The following is a 22894-nucleotide window of genomic DNA, read 5'->3' on the forward strand; positions in this document are numbered from 1 at the left end:
CCACTCTCTTGGGGGCCCCCTAAAAATTTAAAGGAAAAAACACCTGGATGCACATTTCCATAATATGAGATAAAAAACAAATAAAATAAAACCTACAGTTAGAGCATAATAATTATTTCACTATTAATATACTTTTTCTTAACTGTATTTCAGTTCAACAATTACCGTGTTTTTCGCTCCATAAGACACACTTTTTTCTTCCTAAAAAGTAAGGGGAAATGTCTGTGCATCTTATGGAGCAAATGCGTGGTCCCTGGAGCTAAATTGCCCAGGAGTGAAAAGCAGATCATGTGGTTTTTTTTGAAAGAGGGAAGTGGGTGTTGAAACAAAGCCACTGATGGGCAAGCGATCGGGGAGGGAGATAAGGGATGCTAGCAATAAAGGAGGCTGCCTGGGGGCGGGGGGAGGTAAAGACAATGAACTTGCAAGGAGAGGAGACAGGAAGGTTAAAGCAATGAGGAGGAAAAATTAGAAGAAAAGGAGGAGCAAAAAAACCGCTCCAGCTAAGGAAAAGACACTAAGGCAAACAAGAAGAAAGGGAGTGTTGAAAGGAAGCAGCTGACTGGCAAGCGATTGGGAGGGAGATAAGGGACGCTAGCGATATAGGAGGCTGCCTGGGGGGGGGAGGTAAAAGCCCATGGATCCTCAGGATTTTTGCATTGGGTCACCCCAAATTCACCACCTGATCACATAGTATGTCCATGGCTACAGCCTGCACCAAAAAAATCACGCACCCACTGTTCTCAGGATTTTTGCATTGGACTACCCTAAACTCTTTGACCAAACTGCGGGAGGCAGTGGAAGACAGGAGTGCCTGGCGTGCTCTGGTCCATGGGGCCACGAAGAGTCGGACACGACTGAACGACTGAACAACAACAACCCCAAACTCACCATCAAAGCAGATGTCTGTGGCCACAGCATGAACCACAAAAATCATACATCCACTGTTTTGTTCAGAATATTTTTTTTCTTGTTTTCCTCCTCTAAAAACAAGGTGTGTCTTATGGAGCGAAAAATACGGCACTTTGATAAAATGCATATTTAGTTATGTGCAAATGGCTTTAGATACCTATTAGGTCCATAAATTAGCATATATTCAACACCAAAAACAGTGACAATTTGTTGTTGACAAAGGACAGCTGGACATATAAAGGGCCCCATTACCTTCAGTAGCTCAGGGCCTCATCAAACCTAAATCCAGCCCTGAGCCTACCAGTGAGTCTCACCTGCGCTGCGACCAGTCAAATCAGTCTCTGGCAAACTGCAGGCAACCTCTCCTGACCCGCAGCAAGGCTTTCCAAGGGAAGTCCTTCACATGAGCACTGAGGAAGCATATCTGAGACGCTCTGGTGAACGCTGCAGAGGAGCCATCCTTCTCAACAGCTCTGAGTTGCAAACTCACAAAGTGTCAGAATTCGGATACATGCCTGGAGCCTCAGCTACTCCTGCCATAGGACGGTTGCTGCTAATTCATGCCACACTTTTAAAAGCGCAGCATAAACATAGCACGATCTTTATATGCTTGTCAGAAGAGCCATTTGTGGCATCAGACCAAAAGCCCATCTGGTCCGCCATCAAGTTTCCAACAGTGGCCAAACAGATGTGCATTCAGGAAGCCCAGAAGTGGGGCACAAAGGCTGCAGCCCTCCCTACTGTTTCCCTCCCACCAGCTGGCTTTCAGTGTTGTACCTGGAGCACGTTTACCTGCAGTGGCTAGCAGCCATTGATAGACCTCTTCCATGAACTTCTCTGGCCCACTTATAAAGCCATCTAAGGCAATGACCAGAATCTAATATTGTGGCAGTAATTTCCACAGGTTAATTATCCACAGTGTGGGTTTATTTAGGATGTTCTGATTTATTTATTTTTTTGCCAACCCATTTCAGTAGACACCTCTGAGTTTAGGGTGGTAGCTGGTGTCTCCAGATAGGGCTTGACAGTTCCCTGTCTGAATGACCACTGCCAACCTGTAGATGCAGCGGTTCTCAACCTGTGGGTTCCCAGAGGTTGTTGGACTACAACTCCCATCATCCCTGAGCTCTGGCCTTGCTATCTAGGGGTGATGGGAGTTGTAGTTCAACAACATCTTGGGACCCACAGGTTGAGAAAGGCTGCTGTAGGGTGTAGACAATACAGTCATACCTCAGGTTACGAACACTGTGGGTTGCGGATCACGCCAAACCCGGAAGCACAAAATGACATCACGCACATGCTCAGAAGTGCTGAGTTGCGTCATGCACATGAGCAGATGCGGTGCTGCAGGTTGCGAACGCTGCGGGTTGCGAACATGCCTCCCGCACGGATCATGTTCGCAACCTGAGGTATGACTGTACTGAACTAGATTGTTTGACGCAGTATAAGAGAGCTTCCTATGTTCTATAAAAGGTCAAGGGGAATGAATATCTTTCTACACTATTAATAATTTTATTCACCTCTCTTATGCACTTCCTTTCAATTCCCCACTAAATTAAAATACCCCGTCCTGGTATCCCTTCCTCATAGGAGAGTGGCTCCAGCCTCTTGATCATTTTAGTTGCCCTCTGAGAGCTTTACAAAACCATTTTGAGACAGGCAGCAGAAACATGGCATTCCGAAATAAGCCACAGCGCAATATTTCAGCATTTGAAATTTTATTTTCAACCTCCTTTCTGACTTGCTCCTCAGAGGGGAGTCACCGTTTCACAGTTGCTTGCCACACACCAAGTCAACATTTTCATCAAGCTACCGTAGAATCATAGAACTGCAGATTGTGAAGGGACCCTAAGGGCCATCTAGTCCAGCCCCCTGGAATGCAGGAATCACAGTTCAAGAATCCCTGGCAGATGTCCATCCAACCTCTGCTTAAAAACCTCCAATGAAGGGGACCCCACTACTGAGGTTCCCAGTCACCTCAGTGACTCAGACTCTGTTGGTGCATGATATGCGAAGTTAGGGTTTGTGCATCAGCTCTTGTTTGAACTTACATTGAACTCTTTCCCCTTTCTTTGCCCACCCACTCAGTGTGGAGATGTTCTTTTGGAGCTCCATGCAGATCTTTGGGGAACTCCACCGCTTGCCATCCTCCACTACAACTGAGAATTACCCATCTATCCCTCCTCTCTTCTTCTCCTCTGTTCTTTAATTAGTCACCCAACCAGAAGAGGACCTGTACTCTTATCCACTGTAGAACTGTAGACAGCTAATGAAGGTGGAAAGTTTGAAGATTCAGGAAGGATAAAATAGTGTCCTCCTTCATGCAGCACAAACTAAGGAACCTGCTACCCCAGGAGGTAGTGATGGCTTTGAAAGAGGATTGGACAAGTTAATGGATGAGGAGAGGGCTATTGATGGCTGGCAGTCACCACGGCTTGGCTCTGCCTCTACAGTGGGAGCCAGCACTGCTTCTGAATACCAGATGCTAGAAACCACAGGAGGGGGAAAGCGTGGCTCTTGTCTCAGGACCTGGTTTTGCACTGGGGGCCACTGTGAGAACAGGGTGCTGGACTAGATGGGGCCCCTTTGGCCTGATCCAGCAAGTTCTTCTTATATTCTTTTTGCCCAACATGGGGCTGGAACCCACAACCCTGAGATTGAGTTTCATGCTCTACCAATTGAGCTGTTTCTGGCTTCCAATTGTTTAATGTGTAGCAACAACTAAGTGTCCTCCTTAAGGAGCAAATTGTCATAACCAGGATTGGATTCTTTTGTGAATGGATTGTGCACTCAGTTTAGTTCCAGTATTGAAAACAAATTGCTAGGCTTAAAGTACGTCCTGAGGCATCCTGCTCTCTCATTCTAACTAATATGTCTTTTCTACTAGATCTTGAGTTTCTAGTAAAGAAAAATGCAAAGTAAGTCTGACAAGCCTAAAGCCTGCTTGCCCTTCTTCTACAGTGGAGATAAATGTAAATTCACTCATCTGTCAACTCCTTATTCTCTGTCAGTAAGCCTTTCACATCTTTGTAAACAGTCTTCCCAGATGCTCTCCTGCCTCTGATTTGCATACATTTTTTACTGTTTTTAGCAATATACTCTTTAGATCTGGATTCTGTGCTTGGGCACTAGATCTGTAGGTATCTGAAGTACACGCAGCTGATATCTGTGTATGTACAGAGACTTGTACTCAATGCAATGGATTTTCTAGCTTTCCCACTTCTCAGAAGTTGCCTTACTATCTCAACGTTCATTTGTATCACCAAAGTATGTGCTTCTCCCTATTTGGACGGGACTCACACTTCCTAAAGCAAGCTCATTTGCCTTTTATAGCTTTCTTGACACTGCTTTTTAACCACTCTAGTATTCTTTTGGATTGGTCCCATCTTTCTTAATCCATGGTGCACATTTCATCCAAGCTTCTATCACGGTGGTTTTAAATAACTACCATTACCTCCTTGCCTCTTCCTTTTAACAAATCTTAACATTTATGATCTAGTTAGAAAGAGCAATGTTTTTCAACAAAGCATCTCACACAAGTCTTGGGTATGCCTTGTGATTGACAACAATATCCATGGATGATTGTCTCACAACAAAGAGAAAACATGAGATGGTGTGCTTGTGGATTGTGCAGAACTGCCTGTGAATCTGTGGCTGCACAGAACCTGTTTATGTAGTCATTTCCAGTGTGTGTGTGTGTGTGTGAACTTCATTAAGTAATTAAAATATTTTACAACAAAACACAGAGGCAGGTGGTGACTTGCTATTATAGATCCACAGTACATGGTTGGATATGACATTAGAACATGAAGAGGTTCAATCTAAAGTAAGACAAGAAAATAAGATTATTGTTCTTGTAGAATGGAGAGGGCTAGTAATAATGCATATCAGTATGTAATCAGTACCAAATAAAGCCAAATTTGGTGGGAACCTGCCAGTCATGACTTTGTTTCTTAATGTACATCAAAAACATCCACCACATGGCAGCACAGTCAATTGGCTTGGCAGGTGAAATACACATTGAATGAGTCAACTTTTCTGAAATTGAAATATGTAGGGTCTTCTGAAACCAAATATGAAGGGGAAAGTGTGACGTATTTCTCCATCGCTGGGTAACAATCAATATATCCACAACCAACAATCATATAATAAGAGTTTTACAAAGTAGTTCTGCATCATCAACTTTGCATATTGATAATACAAACATAGAGCCTGTGTTCTGTTTGTTCTTAAATCATTTTTATAGGAGGTTCTGTGCTGGATACAAGATTCCGTGCTTATGTGTGGGACCAGTTGTTTTGGGAAAATGCACATGGGTTTCTCAGGACCTCCACATTTCCCTTCTTCAAGACAGTGGATTTTCAGGCCTTTGAACAAAGGAGGAAAGAGAACAGCACTCAAACGAGGGTCCCATGTGGTCCTCTTCAGCCCGGGTGCTTTCCTCCTCCTCCAAATTAATGTGTGTGTGATTCCCAAGAGATAAAACTTTGCCCAAGTGCTAAGAAGTTGTCTGATTTTTCTTTTCTGAGAAAATGTGAGACTGGGGGGTGGGGGGGGAGAGGCGTATGTAACAGGCCATCTTGGGCTGCAGATGGAAACGATTTCAGAGAAGGGGAGAGATCTCAAAATGAAAATAATCCGTGTTTCTGTTTACAAGGTTTAAGCGAGGAGATGAAAACAAAATCAAACCAAGATGCAGGAGTGAGCTGGGAAGGGGGTGGGCGTCTGAGGCGCTCATTTGTGGTGTGTCCTGGGCTAGTGTGGTCCAGCGGCTTGTTAGCGGCTTAGACTTGGACCCGGGTTCAGGCGCTTTCTGGGCTAGGGAAGCTTGCTGGGTGGCCTTGCTCAAGCAAACAGGGATCTCCCTTTTTATTTAAAGTAATATTTATTAAGAGTTTAAAGATTACAAAAAGACAGAAAAAGAATTAAACAAATCAATATAATACAATACAAAAACACTACATAAAACATTGAATTAACAAAACAAAACAAGAACAATTAAAAACACTTCCAATATTTTCAAGCTTATCTTTCATTCACTTGTTTCATTGACTTCCTCACGCCTCCCTTTTTGTATTCCACTTCAATTAACTGTTTCAGCAATTCCTTTCCATCTTCCTCTGTTTTCTGTCCTGTAATTAGTCTTAACATATTCTAACCTTGTTTTTTCCCTTTAATACATTAACAGTCTATCTGTACCTAGTTCCTTATAACATTTCTGCCAATGACATATAACTTCATTCCACCATTTTTCTAAAGCTCATTAATTTTACAATATTTCTGTAAATAATCTTTAAATTTTTTCCAATCTTCTTCCACTGACTCTTCTCCCTGGTCTCGGATTCTGCCAGTCATTTCCGCCAATTCCATATAGTCCATCAACTTCATCTGCCATTCTTCCCGGGTGGGTAAATCTTGTGTCTTCCAATACTTCGCGATGAGTATTCTTGCTGCTGTTGTTGCATACATAAAGAAAGTTCTGTCCTTCTTTGGCACCAATTGGCTGACCATGCCCAGGAGAAAGGCCTCTGGTTTCTAAATCATCTCCCAGAATGTCTTAATCCTTGGGCATGTCCACCAAAGGTGAAATAATGTACCTTCAGTCTCATTACATTTCCAACATTTATTTTCCGGCAAATGATAAATTTTTGCAAGCTTGACTGGTGTCATGTACCACCTGTAAATCATTTTCATTAAATTCTCTCTTAGGGCATTACATGCTGTAAATTTCATACCTGTGGTCCATAACTGTTCCCAGTCAGCCATCATTCTGTTATGTCTAACATCTTGTGCCCATTTAATCATAGCAAATTATACATTCTTGACAAATTCTTAATTTTGGGATCTAACAATTCTGTTTCCAATTTTGATTTTTCCACCTGGAAACCAACTTTTTATCCAAATTATATGCCTCCATTATTTGGTAATAATGAAGCCAATCTCGCACTTTGTTTTTTAATTTTTCAAAACTCTGCAATTTTACCCTGTCTCCATCTTGTTCTAAAATTTCCCAATATTTCGGCCATTTGGTCTCCATATTGAGTTTTTTCTGTGCCTTCGCTTCCATTGGTAACAACCATCTTGGGGTTTTATTTTCTAACAAGTCCTTATATCTTATCCAAACATTAAACAATGCTTTCCTAACAATATGGTTTTTGAATGCTTGATGTGTTTTTACCTTATCATACCACAAATATGCATGCCAACCAAATACATTGTTAAAACCTTCTAAATCCAGCACATCAGTGTTTTCAAGAAGCAGCCATTCTTTCAGCCAGCAAAAAGCAGCTGATTCATAGTAAAGTTTAAGGTCTGGCAGGGCAAATCCACCTCTTTCTTTAGCATCAGTTAATATCTTAAATTTTATTCTAGGCTTCTTGCCCTGCCAGACAAATCTGGAAATGTCTCTCTGCCACTTCTTGAAACAATCCGTCTTGTCTATGATTTGCAATGTTTGAAACAAGAACAACATCCTTGGCAATACATTCATTTTTATCACAGCAATTCTGCCTAACAATGATAGCTTCAAATTTGACCATATTTCTAAGTCCTTTTTCACTTCAATCCAACATTTTTCATAATTATCCTTAAACAGATTCACATTCTTGGCAGTCATATTAACCCCTAAATATTTCACTTTCTTGACCAGTGTTAATCCTGTCTCTTCCTGGAACTTCTCTCTCTCATTCAGAGTTAAATTTTTCTCTAAAACCTTAGTTTTCACGAACAGGGATCTCCCTTGACCTTCAGCCTCTTGTTTGCAGAAGTGGGATCTGAGTGACTTACCTTACAGGTCAAGAAACAAAGAGTAAGGCTGTGCTCACACTCCTAGTTACTGGGCACTCAACTGGGTTTTTAATCTGCCTTCACACGACATTATAATAAATGCATCTGTAGCCTGCACTTTGTTATGAGATGCTGCTACAGTGGATGCTTGGGTTGCGAACGAGATCTGTGCGAGAGGCACGTCCGCAACCCGCAGCGTCCGCAACCCGCAGCGGTGTGTCTGTGCATGTATGGGTTGCGATTCAGCATGTCTGCCCATGCACAAAGCACAATTTAGCACTTCTGTGCAAACCTGGAAGTAACCTGTTCCTGTACTTCTGGGTTTTGGCAGTCCACAACCTGAAAAAACACAACCTGAAGCATCTGTAACCCAAGGTATGACAGTATTTGATGTGGTTGGGTCTCAAATATGTGAAGGGCTGCCATATGGAATATGGAGCAAGCTTGTTTTCTGCTGCTCTGGAGGGTATGATCCGAACCAATGGATTGAAACAGCAGGAAAGGAGATTCTGATTAACAGTAGGAAGATTAGAGCTGTTCAAGAGTGGAACAGACTCCCTCGGAAAGTGGGGACTCTCCTTATTTGGAGGTTTCTAAGCAAAGGTTGGATGACTGTCTGCCATGGATTCTTTAGGTGTGATTCCTGCATGCAGAGGATTGAGCTAGATCAGGGGTCAGCAAACTTACTGTGCCTCGGGCCGGTGTCTCCAGCGTCGATCGTGTGGCGGGCTGGAGGGCGGGGGATCGCGTGCCCATACATGTGCACACAGGCTATTTCTGGCGCATTCTGAGTCGGAGGAGCACCGGAAATAGCTTGTGGGCATGTGCACGGGCCTCCTCCGACCCGGATGTGCACCGGATATAATGCTTGTGCATGCACAAATAATGCTAGTGCACGCACAAATAACGCTTGTGCATGCGCACAAGCTATTTCCGGTGCTCCTCTGACCTGGAAGCGGGCAGCCACACAGCCACACAGTAAGAGTGGGCAGCGGCAGTGGGGTCACCGTGGGTCAGATAAATGAGTCCCTCGGGCCTTATCCGGCCCATGGGCCTTAGTTTGGGACCCCTGAGCTAGATCATGGGTAGGCAAACTAAGGCCCAGGGGCTGGATCCAGCCCAATCGCCTTCTAAATCCAGCCTGCGGACAGTCCGGGAATCAGCGTGTTTTTACATGAGTAGAATGTGTCCTTTTATTTAAAATGCATCTCTGGGTTATTTGTGGGGCATAGGAATTGGTTCATTTTCTCTCTCCAAAATATAGTCTGGCCCCCCACAAGGTCTGAGGGACAGTGGACCGGCCTTCTGCTGAAAAAGTTTGCTGACCCCTGAGCTAGCTGGCCCTCGGGGACCCCTTCTAACTATATAGTTCTATGATTATGTAAATGAGCTTCACACCAACTGGAGTCCTGAAGCTGTTTCTAATCGATCTCTAGCCAAGGCGTGAACACCCCTGCATAGGGCAAAGGCATTCCCCCCCCCCCGTCAACACCCCCTCCCCGCTGGAATGTACACGAACAGTAATGAAACTGACACTAAGGAAGCCATGCTGGTGTGAACAGCTGAGGAGAGAAAGAGCACTATGGGACACACAAATTCTCTGCGCTCTAAGCCATCAATTTGAACACACCCTAATAATGAGAGGGTGGCGCCATTCTCCTGAGTTTTGGGGATCAAATAGGTTTGGCACACAGGTCAGTATCAGGCCATGGCTGTACAAATGCAGTCACCTCTCCCATCTCCTCTAGCAAAGGCTGCCCCATAGGAAGCAACAAAGCTGCAGGCGTCTTGTCCTTAGAGGTTGCCAGGTTCAGACATGATGAGAGTCACATACAGGGCCAAGGTGAGGCATTCCACGTGAATTTTGTAGTGGTTTAAGAGCAGCACAATGGCAAAAATTCAGTTCATTTCACTGCCATGGAGTGGGGTGTGCGTGCGCCTGTTCTGTTTGGGTTTTTCCTCTTTTTGTCTTCTGTCGTGTTTTGCCCGAAATGTCTGGTGATGTAGAAATGACAAAGGTTTTGCTGGCCCCCATATCTAGTGAACTCTGTCTTCTTAGACACTAATGATCTTTGGGATACCCCCCCCCACTTGAAATATATATTGTTGTTTTGTTTTGGGGATTGGGGGGGGAGGGGGAGTTGGTTGGTTGTTTTTACTCCTGCTCAAGGACTAATGGGTTATTTCATCTGGGAGCTGGAAAGGAACTCCCTCTTTGCTTCAAAAGGGGATTCAAGAAATCACGGAGGACAGATCTGCCAGTGGCTATTATTAGGTATGGCAGCTAAATTGAGCCTCCATGTCCTGACGCAGTCTGCCTCTGAATACTAGTAGCTGGGCAGCAACGGGGGGGGGGGGTGTTAATGCATTTGTGTCTGGCTTGTGTCTCCCCACTAATTTGTCTAATCCTCTTTTTAAGCAATCCAAGTTGTGTGGCCATCAGCCAGTTCCATAGTTTAACTGTGTGCTATGCGAAGAAGCACTTTCTGCCCTAAAATGCCCTGCATTGAATAATAATAATAATAATAATAATAATAATAATAATAATTTATTATTTATACCCCGCCCATCTGACTGGATCTCCCCAGCCACTCTGGGCAGCTTCCAACCAAATATTAAAAACAATACAGCGTCAGACATTAAAAACTTCCCTAAACATGGCCGTCTTCAGGTGTTGTTTAAAAGTAAAATAGTTGTTTATTGCCTTACGTCTGATGCGAGGGCGTTCCATAGGGCGGGTACCACTACTGAGAAGGCTCTGTGCCTGGTTCCCTGTAACCTCACTTCTCGCAGCGAGGGAACCGCCAGAAGGCCCTTGGTGCTGGATCTCAGTGTCCGGGCTGGTTGATGGGGGTGGAGATGCTTTTTCAGGTATACAGGATCGAGGCCGTTTAGGGCTTTAAAGGTTAGCACCAACACTTAGAATTCTACGAGACGGGCCATCCAGCTTGTTTCTAGTAATCTGAGAGAGGGACAAAATGCACCTCTCAGTCCATTTTCCCCACCCTGTGCATGACTTTGTACACAAGCCTCAAATGTTGCTTCCTTTCGTCATCGTGACGAATTCCTCTTCCAGTCCCTAGATAATTTTTGTTGCCCCCCCCCTTTGTTGTCCAGCTGTACAATGGACTTTTTTGAGTTCTGGCAACCAGAACTCATAAACTGGGTTTATGGAAGACGATCTTACTCGGCTATGAGTGATCGCCAAAGAAGAAGATGATTCCAAGTTTTGTTGCGCCACCATTGTGTATAAAGCCCTGCCTGCGTCACACTCCCCTTCCTGCTCCTCTGCTGGCCTGAATTTGTGTGGGGCTTTAGCCTGGCTCAACCAAAGTCCCAGCTGATGCAGTCACTGCTTCGGCATTCTGTCTCTAGACATCTGAAGCAAAGCCGTCCCAGTTTCAAGGTGTCGTTTGTGGCTCCCGCTGTCTGCATCACGGCCCAGGATAGGCCCTGCCCTGCCCTGCCAGCCCTTCCTGTGACTCAGGATGCTGATTCCCCGAAGAGGGAGATGTCAGCTTGGAGGGCAGATGGTGGGCAGAGGCCAGGTGGCAGCTGTGGGTGGGGTGTGCCTTCCTGCTTGCTCCAGGGAGGGGACACGAAAAGCACAAGCGGCAATTCCATTTGGCATGTACGTTTCCTCTGGGAATCGCAAAGCGATTTCGCCTGTGTTGCAAGGCTTTTCTGGAGAAGGGAAAATAAACACATGTTGCTGAAGCTGAGCTCCATTAATCATCCTGCAACAACGAGTCAAACTGTTAAAAAAGAAGAAAATTCCTTCAACTGGGGCCAAGATAATCACATCCCAAATCTTGCCTCCAAACTGAATATCTCGGAGGGTGAGGAGCCTAACCAAAGCTGCTGAAGGGTTCCCACAGTTGCTAGAGTGTCCGTCTGCGTTAAGACTCGAGTCCCTGTCATCACTCAGAAGATATGGCTAAACACAGGAATTAACCATTGTGACCCTGGAGTCGGTGGCTGCAAGAGCCACAGAATAAATGGGCTCACCCGTGCAAGGTGGTTTGAGCACATAACGCCAATCCTGTCCTGACTGCACTGGCTGCCAATCAGTTTCTGGGCCCAATCCAAAGTGCTGGTTTTGAGCTACAAAGGTTTAAACAGCTCAGGACCACAATACCTCAAGAACTGCTTCTCCACATATGAACTGACCCAGACCCTACGATAATCATCTGAGACTCTTCTTTGTGTGCCTCCTCCACGAGAGGTCTGGAGGGTGGCAACATGAAAACAGGGCCTTTTCTGCAGTGCCTCCCCATTTGTGGAATGCTCTCCCCAGGAAGGTTTGCCTGGCTCCTTTGTTACATATTTTTAGTTGCCAGGCAAAAACATTCCTGTCCTCCCAGACCTTTGGCTAATTAAACAATCTATAGCCTTTTAAACAGTGTGTGTGTAGAAGCATTGCTTTTGCTTGTTACTATGTTGTGTATTTTTGTGTTTTTATATTGTAAACTGACCTGTGATCGTCGGATAAAGGGTGGTATAAAAATGTTGTTGTTGTTGTTACAACCCCCAATGAGACTTAATACCTGTGTGTTCTGAAGCAGTGGCTTTCTCTCTCTTTGTGTGGGTATCTTTGGCACAGAATATTCTTGAGCATCCTATGTGTGGATGGGGCAGTTGTGGAATGCTGATCAACAGTGCAGCTTCTGTGAGGAAAGTGAAAGGTCAATCTGACTGGTGAAGGTGCCTTCACCAGAGCCTGCAAGGGATTGTGAGCTGTTGGACGTAAAAGAGGAGCTTAGTGACTAGGAGAAAGCATAAAGTTGAGGAGAGCTTGTGCTTGATAGCAGCTGATGTGGGAGTGCTGTGTTCTCGGCAACCCGCCATCTTGTCTTGAACATTGGGAAGCGGGCCAACAATGAGCTGGACCTGGCTTTCATTAAAAACTGACGCTGGGTGGAAAAGGATCACCCATGCAGACCGGAGCAGCATGGATATCCTTTCTCCACTTCTGTTTCTCTCATTAAAGCTGTTGTAGCTGCTGATGGGGAAATATGAGGAGGAAATGCCCAAATAAATGACTGGTGGGGTGCTGGTGGTGGAGGGGAAGGAACTGGATGGTCTAATATCCTAGGTCTTTTAGGTGGTGGTAGGATCTGGGTGAGAATATGTGGTAGGTAGATATTCCATCCATATATATCCATTTAGGGCGGTGGTTAAGTGTGTTGCACTAAGACCTGAGAAACCAGGGTTTAAATCCCCACTGAGCCATGGAGCTCACTGGGTGACCTTGGGGACCAGTCACTGTGTGTCAGCCTAACCTATCTCACAGGGTTGTTGTGGGCATTAAATGAGAAGGTAGGAACCATGTATACCACCTTAAGCTCCTTGGAGGAAAAAGGTAGAATATAAATGCAATAAAATATAAGAAGAAGGGAAAAAAACCCAAATAATAAAACCACAACGGATCACCAGTACTTGTGCTCAGAACAGTTAGCTGTGTAGGAGTTGGTAAAGATGCACAAGTTTCCCAATCAAGGGCCTAGTCCTCATGAACAAGCTCAGGCTGAGAGAAGTGCCCAAAGCACACACATATAGCTTTGTCCAGGTACCTTGAAGCTTTTCAGACCCAGGAACCACTTTTAACACAAACATGCATTTTGGGATCCATTTCTTAACATTTCACCATATAATTGCACAGTGGTAGTGCTCCTGTTGCCACCTGCTTTGAATCAGGCCTCAGCCTACTAGTGCAAGTGTGTGTGTGTGTGTGTGTGTGTGTGTGTGTTAAGAGGCAAGGGGGTGGCAGGGGGCACTGGAGGTGTAAATGACTATCAGACTTTGAAAAGCTGACATCACCGGATCAAGTTCATCCATTTTGCTGAATGATTTTGAATAAATGTGCAGATAATCATTACTGTTTTGACTTTTATTGTGTTATTCTCCTCCTTACTTGGATTGTGCAAACGGCTGTTCTGAAAAATGTTTTTGGTAGGGTGCAGAAGCGGGGCACTGAGGATGAGCTTGTGGAACCAGGGGGGCAGCAGCCTGAAAAAGTTTGGGAACTCCTGTACTCATAGGTCCTGACCCACCAGCTGAAAATCAGCGTCCAGCCAATACGCACCAGACTCACCCTTTGTTCTCTTGCAGGTAATGGCATCACACTGGAAGGGGCGGTCCCGTCTGAGCAAGACAGCCAGCCAAAACCAGCAAAGAGAGCCCGGACCTCCTTCACCACAGAGCAGCTACAGGTAGAGAGCCGGGTGGGCTCTCTCAAGAGTGGTAGTGGGATGCAGGACGAGGAGAATGCTGGCGACATGCCTGGGTTACTCTTGAGTGTTGTCCTCCTCTTAGGTCATGCAAGCACAATTCGCTCAGGACAACAACCCAGATGCACAGACCCTTCAAAAGCTGGCAGACATGACAGGGCTGAGCAGGAGAGTGATACAGGTGAGGCTCTGAGCGCAGCACTGGTGGCCAAAAGGACTTGCCCTGTGGGCCACCAAAACCACCCGTCTGCATCAGACCAAAAGATCCATCTAGCCGAGCTCCTTGGTCTCTTACGCCAACCCGCAGGATGCCTACGGAAGCTTTGCAACCAGGTGCTATGGGCATCTCAGACCCTGTTTTTGTTTGGTTCCCTGAATTGTGGGTGGGGCGGGGTGGGGGTGGGGGGTTTGCCAACATTCCACGGAGGTGACAGTCTCAGAGTATTACCCAGAAACCGAGATGCTGTAAGGGAACCGAAAGGAGCAGGGTGGGGTGGAGGAAATGGTCCATGCAGAGCATGCAAAGGATTGTGGAAGGAAAAGGTACAGGGAAGCTAGCAGTTTCATAGGATCTTACGAGTTGGAAGGAACCCAAAGGCTCATCTAGTCCAACCTCTTGCAATCCAGGTTTGAGGAAGAGCCAGTGCAAATGGTAAGGAAAAGCATGGAGTGCTTTCTTAATAATAATAATAATAATAATAATAATAATAATAATAATAATAAAATTTATTTGTACCCCACCCAACTGGCTGGGCTTCCTCAGCCACTCTGGGCGGCTTCCAACAAAGATTAAAAATACATTAAAATGTCACACATTAGAAACTTCCCTGAACAGGGTTGCCTTCAGATGTCTCCCAAATGTCAGGCAGTTGTTCTTCTCTTTGACATCTGGTGGGAGGGCGTTCCACAGGGCAGGTGCCACTACCGACAAGGCCCTCTGCCTGGTTCCCTGTAGCTTTGCTTCTCGCAGTGAGGGAACCGCCAGAAGGCCCTCGGAGCTGGACCTCAGTGTCCAGGCAGAACAATGGGGTTGGAGACGCTCCTTCAAAGATACTGGGCCGAGGCCGTTTATAATCATAATCACAAACTCTCAGGACTGGGAAATATTTTAGTGCTTCCCTGTGGCAAGAACTGCAGAGGATTCTAGCATGGCGGGGGGGGGGGGAACCTTTCCCCCTAAAGAGCTAACTTTCCAAATGCAGGGTATGTGCATGTATTTTAAACAGCAAGGGTGCATTCAAAAAACATGACCCTCTCCAGCAGTAGGAATTATGCCATTCCAGGTAAGCTGTACTGCAAGCTTTCCCAAAATTCTGAATTAGCTTGAAGGGGGAGGTAGGGGAGACTGTAAAATGTCCACGGGATGCTCTACTCAATAAACAAAGACAAAGGGGGGTGGTGGAGGAATGAGATGCTAAAATGTCTGATTTATTACTCATAAAATAATGTTTAATTGACCTGAGGTGGGTCTGTAGTAAGACACTCTGGCAATGGCTGTGGTGACAGAGGATGATGAGCCTAGCTCATCCATTCTGAAGCCGATATATCAGAGAAAGAGAGGAACAGACCGCTTGGGTTACTTTCTCCGGTAGCCTTGCTGTCATGTGACACTCCAGGGAGTTGGGCTAGATGACACTTTGACTTTGGACCCCTTCCAACTCTACACATCTATGATTCCATCTTGCAGACATCCTTTTTGCTATCAACCTGACTTCTCCCCAAGACCCCTCTTTTGCCCATCAATGGTATATATTTTTGTGCTTCTATTTTCCTCTGATGTATTCTCAACCAGGGTGAAACAGAAGCACCAGGAGTGGTATTCAACTAAGTCTTACTGAGAGCAGACCTACTGAACTTAATGGGCCATGTTCATTGAATTCAATAGATCTACTCTTGAGTACTAGGGACGCGGGTGGCGCTGTGGTCTAAACCACACAGCCTTGGGCTTGCCGATCAGAAGGTCGGAGGTTTGAATCCCCACGACGGAGTGAGCTCCTGTTGCTCGGTCCCTACTCCTGCCAACCTAGCAGTTCGAAAGCACGTCAAAGTGCAAGTAGATAAATAGGTACCGCTCCGGCGGGAAGGTAAACGGCGTTTCCATGCGCTGATCTGGTTCACCAGCAGCGGCTTAGTCATGCTGGCCACATGACCCGGAAGCTGTACGCCGGCTCCCTTGGCCTATAGAGCGGGATGAGCGTAACAACCCCAGAGTCATCCGTGACTGGACCTAACGGTCAGGGGTCCCTTTACCTTTACCTTTACTCTTGAGTAAAATCTAGCAAGTTTTTTTTTTTACAAAATCAACACAGCTGTGCCTCCCTCTCAAAACGCCTCTTGCATTCCAGGTTTGGTTTCAGAACTGCAGAGCGCGCCATAAAAAGCACACGCCCCAACACACGGTGCCCCCATCTGGAGGCTCCCAGTCCCGCATCCCTTCGGTGTTGCCTGACGACATCCACTATTCCCCCTTCAGCAATCCTGAACGTGCAAGGATGGTGACCTTGCACAGCTACATAGAAAGTAAGTGTTGACAGCCGTGCTTAAAAACAGCATAGCGGCTGAGAAAGCTGACGTAGCATGCATTAGGTTCAAGTCTCATCACTGCAGGAATAGTCAGACAAACCTCTCTCTCTCTTTTTCTCTCTCTTAGCCTCAATCCTCTAGTTTGCATGATGGGGGTATCAGTACTGACCTATGCTGCAAGGTGGTGCAGGTGACACACCTTAAATATCAGGGCTGCAATCCTAAACACAGGTGCTAGGAGTGGGCAACCTCCAGCCCGTTAGCCGTGGCCTTATTTCACAGGGCGCTCAGATTCATTTCATATGGGTGGCAAGTACGGAAAAAGGGAGGCAGGGAGGGAGGGAGGGAGGAGAGAGAGAGAGAGAGAGAGAGAGAGAGAGAGAGAGAAGAGCTGTCCCCTTCGGCCTCTGACCCCAACCACCAGTGACCCTAGGTCAGGCCTAGGCAAACTCCGGCCCTCCAGATGTTTGGGACTACAATTCCCATCATCCCTAGCTAACAGGACCAGTGGTCAGGGATGATGGGAAGTGTAGTCCCAAACATCTGGAGGGCCGGAGTTTGCCTATGCTTGCCCTAGGTCCTCACCAGTGCCAGCCTATGGTCCACAACCCTCAACAGATTGATTTATTTTAGCCCATATATCTATACTACAGTCATACCTCATGTTACGTTTGCTTCAGGTTGCGCATTTTCAGGTTGTGTCCCGCGGCGATCCGGAAGTAACGGAATGGGTTACTTCCGGGTTTTGCCACGCACACATGCGCAGATGCGCAAAATGCCATCACGTGCATGCGCAGAAGCATCGAATTGCAACCCGCAGACGCGGGTTGCGTTCTTTTCAGGTTGCAAACGGGCCTCCGGAACGGATCCCGTTTGCAACCAGAGGTACCACTGTACTTAATACATAAAATATCTCTAAGATGCTGGAGGATTCAGGATGGATAAAAGAAAGGACTCCTTTGCACAGCGCATAGTCCAACTGCGGAACTTTCCTCCCACAGGAGGCAGTGATGGCCACTAACTTAGAGGGCTTTAAAAGAGAATCAGGCAGATTTGTGGAGGAGAGGACTGTCCATGATTACAAGCCGTCATGGCTTGGCTCGGCCTCCACAGGAGGATAGAAAGTACTTGTGTGCTCGGGCCCTGCTTGCAGACTTCCCATAGGCATCTGGGTGGCCACTGTGAGAACAGGAGGCCGGACTAGAAGGGCCCCCTTTGGCCTGATCCTTCGGGGCTCTTCTTAGGTTCATACATGGTGGTATCAGTACTGTAGCTCCTTCTTCCGACACAACTTGCCCTTCAAGAACTCTGAGCCTCTTGGCTCTCACTCATGGCTCTCACACCTCTTGGCAAAGAGGGTCTCTTCAACCTGCCGAGCTCACTCCAAAGAGAGTGTTGATCTTGAGAGAGAAAAAGATTACCCACCCCTAGACTAGGTAAGGAGCTCCACTGGATAAATTGGGATGAAGTTGTGAAGAAGGGTACAGAGGATTGTTGTGATCCAAGGTGTTGAGTGACCAAGAATCTCTCCATGAAACAAACCAACTGACCCTGTCAAAAGGATGGAATTTAAATGTGGAGGGAGGTGCCTTTGATGAGGATGAATCCCCCCCCCCCCCGTTTGCTTATTGGGTTTCCATAAGGCTTGCGTTGCTCCTCACAGGGATCTGAAATCCTGCTCCTATCTCACACAACTAAGCCAGGTGCCACTCAAGGTGCCCTCTGTTACCTGCCTTTCATGACCTCTCACATGTGCGGGACCATCATTGTGTCTTTTGGGCACTGCACATGCATAGCTGTCAACTTTTCCCTTTTCTTGCGAGGAATCCTATTTGGAATAAGGGAATTTCCCTTAAAAAAAGGTAAACGTTGACAGCTATGTGCACATGTGCACAATGGCATGGGGAGATAGCAACAGCTGGGACTGGAGTACCAGTTACCAGAACATGCAGCAGAATGAGGTATTGAGGTGGGTGGGAAAAATCACTTGGAGAGACTCATGTTTGGCTACTGTAACCGTATTTGGTGCACAAATACAGGGCGAGTCCTTTAAAAGACTCACCCTGTACTTTGAGATAAATATTTTGGGAGAATTGGGATACCAACCTTCCGAGAACAGAATACTTCACAGCGTCATGCTTTCTCCTTAAAACCAATATTTTTGTAGCTGGTGTTTCTCATGCCCTGTGGCTTCCTCTTCTTGCCCTCCACTTGTGAAGCCAAGGGGCACGGAATTCTCAAAAGCACATCAGCAATGCTTTTTGTTTGATCACAAAAGAATAAGGCTCGAAGCTGCCTTCTCATTCACAGGTCAGGTACAGTGTGGACAGATGCATTGCCGCCTCCCTTATGCTGCCCCTCCTGTGCATCTCAAAGCTGACATGGAAGGACCCCTGTCGAGTAGGGGGGAGAAGGTAAAGGTGGTTTCACTTCTGCAATAACCAGTGCTGCTTCCATACCTCCCATCCCACTGCCCCACCTCCACAATTCCGCAACGCTATTCCCACAATCCGATGCAAAAGAGCCACCCAGTCTAGCTAGAGCAGTGATGGCCAAACTTGGCCCTCCAGCTGTTTTGGGACTACAATTCCCATCATCCCTGACCACTGGTATGATTTCTTTGTGTATGGGGATGAATCCATAGCTTGGTGCTGGGGATTATGCTTTGTATGCAGGAGGCCACTGGTTCAATCTCTAAGATATTGGGTAGCAGGACTGGGAAAGGACCTCATTAGCTGAAGCCTTGGGGGAGTGGTTGTCAATTGGAATAAGAGGTCCTGGGCTTGGTGGAGCAGTGGTTTGTTCTGAGCTGCTCACTTCCTTGCCCAAGGGGTGAGAAGCTCCAAGAGACAACACCAAATATTCCAAGACTTATGGAATATTTGCAACTCTTGCTTTGTTTTCAGATACGCAAGCAGAGAACAAGTGGAGGCCAACAGCCGGTGCCTCCTGCAATGTGGCAGATCAGCTTCCTTGCATAAAATCCCCAAGGGCAGAGACCTTGAACCCCACCCCCACCCCTGCAGCCTTCAACAAGCTCTAAGCTTTGCTTCTTGTTGCCTCTACACACAGACACATGTGTGGCTCACGGCATATTTCTTTCCACATTTCATAGAATTGTAAGTTGGAAGGGACCCCCGGGGGTCATCTATTCCAACCCCTTCTATATTTGACAGCCTACCAGACTGCAGCTTTCTTCAACACTGGTGATGAGACAGCACTGCCACACTAAGTGCAGCAAGGTACTGGGAAGGGGAGAGAAGAGGAGAGGGGGAAAGGGCAGGCATGAAGCACACGGCTCTGCCCTCCAACCCATCATTGCCCGAGGCCACTGCTGCCTCCTGCCTTGTGGCTGGGCTTCCCCCTGCAAGCTGGCGTGGTGTCACCTTTCCCACGCACAGTCAATCTCATATATACTGTATTCCCAACCATCTCCCTGCTACCATCCTGGGCTACTATTCTACAACTTGCTTAACAGAGGAGTGGTTGGACAGCACAGTATATTCACTTGGAGGCCCTCAACCAGTTTGGCACTTTCTTTAAGAGGAAGAGATGTTGCGGGGGGAGGCATTGCTGACAAGAAGCCTAGAAGGCTCAGGGTGATATTGGGGAGGTCCCTATAAGTCTTGAGTGGCTCAGGGGCACAAAGTGACCCTCTGTTGGTGAAAGAGGCACTGTAGACTGGGGTGTGGAGAAGCTTTCCCTTTTGTGTTGTTGCACAGGCCCCCACCATAGCTCTGGGTTCTCCAATTGTGTGTTGCTGAGTCCCTCTGTATGGCTTTCCCGACAGGTCATCCTCTTCCAGTACTGACTGCTCCTGCTCATCCTGACGTCCCAGGGATACTTGGTGGTGGCGGCACTGAATCATACACACCAGCCAATCCACAGCAACTGCAGACCCTCATGCTGCGGTAACCCACACGTGGTGGCACTCCTGATCCCCTTCCACGAATCCGGCACCTGAATCTCTACGGCTCTGCAGCACAATCCCGATGACCGCTGAGCCCGTGACTTCCCTTTTGGCTTTCAAAGACTCCCTGGCAGAAGAAACCAAGGACTTCAGTTCAGTAGAGTTTCAACAGCATGCACTGTGGACTTGTTTCTTTCAATGCTTTTGGACTTGTATCTTTCAATGCTTGTCATCAAATGCTTTACAACCACCTGGTTTTTGACCTTCCCTGTAGGGAACATGCCCACCTACTCCTTTGACAGGCAGGGGGTCTGCAGCTCTGAACAGCAACGTGGGCTATCTGTGTCAGGAGAGTTCTATCCAAGCGCCACACACACTTCCAACCCAGTCACCACCCAACATCAGGGGGGGGTGTGCATTTGTGGAATCAAAACCTTCCCAATTCCTAGGAGCCACAATCAAGTTGTCAGGGTCTAGGTCCCAGCACAGAACTGAGAAAATATTTGACTATTCCTTGGTGTCAGCACCAAACTTTTTAACAGCTGTGCAATGAATAGGTGCCTGGGATTCTTAGTGTTGCAAAAACTATTGATCTGTTTACCACTTGGGGGGCCTTGGCTAAAGTGTATTATACTACAGAAATAAATGGATAATTATGGTGATGATGAAACCTGGAATTTCAGCTTGATATCTCCTCCCCTATACAAAGCACAGTACTGTCTTACTCTGATTGGCAGCAGCTCACCAAAGTCTCAAGCTCTGCTTCACCATAAATAGATGGCTGCTGGATGATACATTGGTGCCAGTGCAAACTAGCCCTCTGTCAAAAAAATCCATTGCCCTCCTGTAGATCCATTTCCCTCCCTCTTTTACCATCCATCCAAAATGCATGCAGTGCCAGAGCCACTCCTTGGGGATGAGTCCATGAGCAATTACTTACCACCCCTCCCAGTTAGAATTGATTGTTCCCTTAGCCTCCTTTCCTGAGGGCTGCTTCTCCTGGGCAGCTGACTCAAAAGGCAAAGGCACAGGTTTCCCTGTCACTGCAGTGTTGCCAAGCTGGGTTGGTCCACCATTTCAGTGGTTTTGATCTCTGTGGTTGAGGCTTTTACCAGTGGGAGTTTGGAGCAGGGGCCAGCTCAGACTAGCATCTTAAAGGTAAAAATGAGGGTGCCCGGGTGTGGGGTAGGGACGTGTCCTCCTTTTCCGGAATGGTTCCTGAGTTTCTGGTTGAGGACTGCAGTACTATTTGGGCATGGCTGAAGCAGCTGTCTCCATGGCTGCCTTGCACCCAGCAGCAGATCTGCTGTTGGGGATGCAGGAATGCACAAGATCTTTGTCCCCTCTGCTGGGAGGGCGTATTGCCACTTAGGACTGCTCATGCGCCTTTGAAACCAAACATGAACACATTGCTCAATGTGGTAGCACTTGGTAACTGAGGGAAGAGACTGACTGTGCAACTCAGTCCTAAGCAGCCTTCCTCAGAAGCTCAACAGAGCTCTGCACTCTCCAGTAAGTGTGCAGAGAGTTGCAATCTTCAGAATGGATGCAGACCAGGCACACACATCAGGCCTTCCTAGGATTTCCCATAACTATTCTTAAACGTAAAAGCAACTGCAAAGATGCAGACTGGATCAGGGCCAGTCTGGTGCTGGGCGAGCTTTTTTCCCCATTAAAAAAACACAACAGCCTGCATTTTCTCAATTTAAATTGCCCCTCCCCCAAAGCTGCTTTTGCTTATAGTAGAAAACATGCAGGCACACTATGTACGAGCGGCTAAGAGGTGAGGACTAGCCCAGTGCAGAAGAATAGACAGTTGCAGTCAACTGTTATATCTAAAGTGAGTATTGTAATCTTTCTCTCCCCCCGCCCCCCCCCCCCGCCAATCCTATTCCTCATCTCTGCAGGAAGCCTTAGGCTGTGTTCCTTGCAAATCTCAGGAAGCAGCCAGGACCAACTTTTTAAACTTGAGAAATCTTTTTGGCTCTGCCGTGCAAAAACTGGAAACAATTCATAATTAGTTAAATGATGCCTATGGAAAATAAACGACTGTCCTGAGAATGCAACACATCCCCTAATTATTTTAGTCCACTGACTCTCGTTAGCCAATGTATTTACACTGACTGATGGTGTTGGGAAAAGTCTTATGCCGGGTCCAAACAAACAAATCTGAGCAAAGACGCTCTTTGCATTCAGTTTGCTGACTCTGTAGTTGTCGAAACAGTTTTACAGGGCAAGAAAGCCAATGTTCACCCTGATCCAACAGTTATGATACACATGCAGTGGCTTTGATGCTTGCAGATGAAGCTCCATGTAAGCTGCAGCTGCTCCATTTGTTTGACTGTCACACTGAACTGAACAGGCAAGCCCTCTGCTCCCATGGAACTCGACATGATCACTGGAAGCCCTCTGGCATCTTGGACTATGGGCAGCTACACTTTTGTAAGGTATTTACAAAACTGTTCCTGACTGTGCCTCTCCTCTGTCAAATCTTTTGGGCTAAAATTAATTGGAAGTCTTTTGAAATACTTGA

General features: G+C 46.6%; 1 protein-coding gene across 5 annotated transcripts in view; it reads left to right on the top strand.

Annotated features, from left to right (window-relative positions):
- Window positions 1-21031, top strand: part of LHX6 (LIM homeobox 6) — a 39208-nt gene extending 18177 nt beyond the window's left edge. For 2 of the 5 annotated variants that reach the window (XM_079962198.1, XM_079962201.1), the window contains 6 exons: window positions 13810-13910; window positions 14014-14109; window positions 16274-16448; window positions 18762-18865; window positions 19567-19693; window positions 20242-21031. In XM_079962198.1, the coding sequence (XP_079818324.1) occupies window positions 13810-13910; window positions 14014-14109; window positions 16274-16448; window positions 18762-18865; window positions 19567-19683 (593 nt within the window). In that variant the 3' untranslated portion in view covers window positions 19684-19693; window positions 20242-21031. The remainder of the gene's footprint in view (window positions 1-13809; window positions 13911-14013; window positions 14110-16273; window positions 16449-18761; window positions 18866-19566; window positions 19694-20241) is intronic. The other 3 variants (XR_013834851.1, XM_079962199.1, XM_079962200.1) reach the window with 3 other exon arrangements.
- The last annotated feature ends 1863 nt before the right edge of the window (window positions 21032-22894 follow it).

The sequence above is a fragment of the Podarcis cretensis genome (assembly GCF_951804945.1).
Source record: "Podarcis cretensis genome assembly, chromosome: Z".
In the NCBI taxonomy this organism is placed as follows: Eukaryota; Metazoa; Chordata; class Lepidosauria; order Squamata; family Lacertidae; genus Podarcis; species Podarcis cretensis.